The sequence below is a fragment of the Sphaeroforma arctica genome, assembly GCF_001186125.1.
Source record: "Sphaeroforma arctica JP610 unplaced genomic scaffold supercont1.6510, whole genome shotgun sequence".
Taxonomy (NCBI): Eukaryota; class Ichthyosporea; order Ichthyophonida; genus Sphaeroforma; species Sphaeroforma arctica.
Window position 1 is genome coordinate 1 of NW_014034048.1, and position 1638 is coordinate 1638.

General features: G+C 43.7%; 1 protein-coding gene across 1 annotated transcript; it reads right to left on the bottom strand.

Moving 5' to 3' along the window:
• Nucleotides 1–861: 861 nt before the first annotated feature.
• On the bottom strand, nt 862–1049 carry SARC_15658 (hypothetical protein; the record flags this gene model as incomplete). Its single annotated transcript, XM_014290226.1, has 1 exon — nt 862–1049. A coding segment is annotated over one exon (188 nt), but the record flags the coding sequence as incomplete, so codon positions are not given.
• Between the last annotated feature and the right edge of the window lie 589 nt (nt 1050–1638).

Sequence of the window (1638 nt, forward strand, 5' to 3'; positions counted from 1 at the left end):
GTGTGTGTGTGTGTGTGTATGTGTATATATAACAAGCCGACCTCCTCCGCTTGATGTTGCTGTTGTACTTGCTGCCCGTACGTTTCGATAGCTGTTCCGGGAGAATCTGGATCTCATGATGCTCGCCAGTGCGTATTCGCCCGAGCCGTGCGCCTGAGTCGCATGAGGTCTGGTCATGCCGTTCCCTTCGTTAGGCTCGATATCACCTGCAATACTCATCTGTGTTGTAGTGTGCATATAAATGATGTACACAAACGTCAGTAGGTGCATGTAGATAGGTACATATAGAAATACGTGCAATAGTATCAAGTATGACCGAGCTATCCCCTTCGTTACTTCTCACTGCCATCTGTCAGGACTAAGCTGTGTTGTAGTTGGATCTTCAACTCGTATATGAAATCGAGAATATGACAATATGAAAAGATGCATGTGTGTGTGTAGAGAAAATATATGAATGTTCACTCAGGCCATTGATTTCACGTGGTATGTGGTCTGCTTGACCGATTCCCTTCGCATAGCTAACTATCATCTGCGATAGGAGGCTGCGCCGTATTCGACATATATTCCTGTTCATATCCATTGGTATAAGCATAGTGCATAGATGCTTGTACTTGTGTGCACGGGTTCAAATACATGCTATGCTGTCTTCTAGCGTATACCTGACTGCGAGATGCTAGTACAGGTGACACACATATATATATGCCGGCTGTAATGACCATCATCTTTCGCATTCAGTCGTGTGCGGACCTATACACTCACTCACTCGCACGACCGCGTCAAAACCTACTCAAGTACATATTTGGATACTTGTTTAAATACATAAATACATGTTCACGTACATCAATTGCTACATACACTCACCCTACCTTGTTATTGCCCAATACACTGCTAGCGCCACCTTCCACATCAATGCCCCCGCCTAGCTTCGGCATTTGTGACGGTATACTCGTTTTCGATAGTTTCCGCAAATTATCGGGATGGCTCGGATTACTCGACAGCAAACTGAATCGCCCGTGTGTCAGCACTGTATGTCCAGGATCCAATTTCATTGCCGGAAGGGGGGTCATGTATGGCTGTGCATGGGCCTGCGAAATACGAAATAAAATGAGTATTCCCGATTTTGAATAGTACATAAGAATTTTTCCAGTTAATAGTTAATGAGCAGCAAGCTTTGCCCGGGCAATACCGGGAGCTTTGTGTATCCCAGGTGTAAATCTATGGCGGGAATTGGGGGGCTATGTGGGGTTGTTAATGGGTTTGCAAACGATAGAAACATGAACAGCTTATCTGTACCCCGGAAGGGGGGTGTATTGGCTCATATCCAAGCGCAATCAGATCCGTCATGCACCGTGGGGGATTACAAGTGTTTCCAAGAATACAATTGAACAAGCAAAATTGGGGTTGAATGTGATACTGAATAGGTCTACAAGAATAGTAGACAGAAAGAGAAGTAGTTATGTAATTGGAAAAGAACGTAGACCTGTATACAAGGAGGATTGGGTATACCCAGTCCTACCCAGATAATATAAAATAAATAGAAGAAAGTGGTTTCTCCAGTAAATCAGTTGTTTTCCAACCAAATCATGTCTTATAGGTACCCATACAAGGCTGATATTGCATATATATAGTGACTGTATA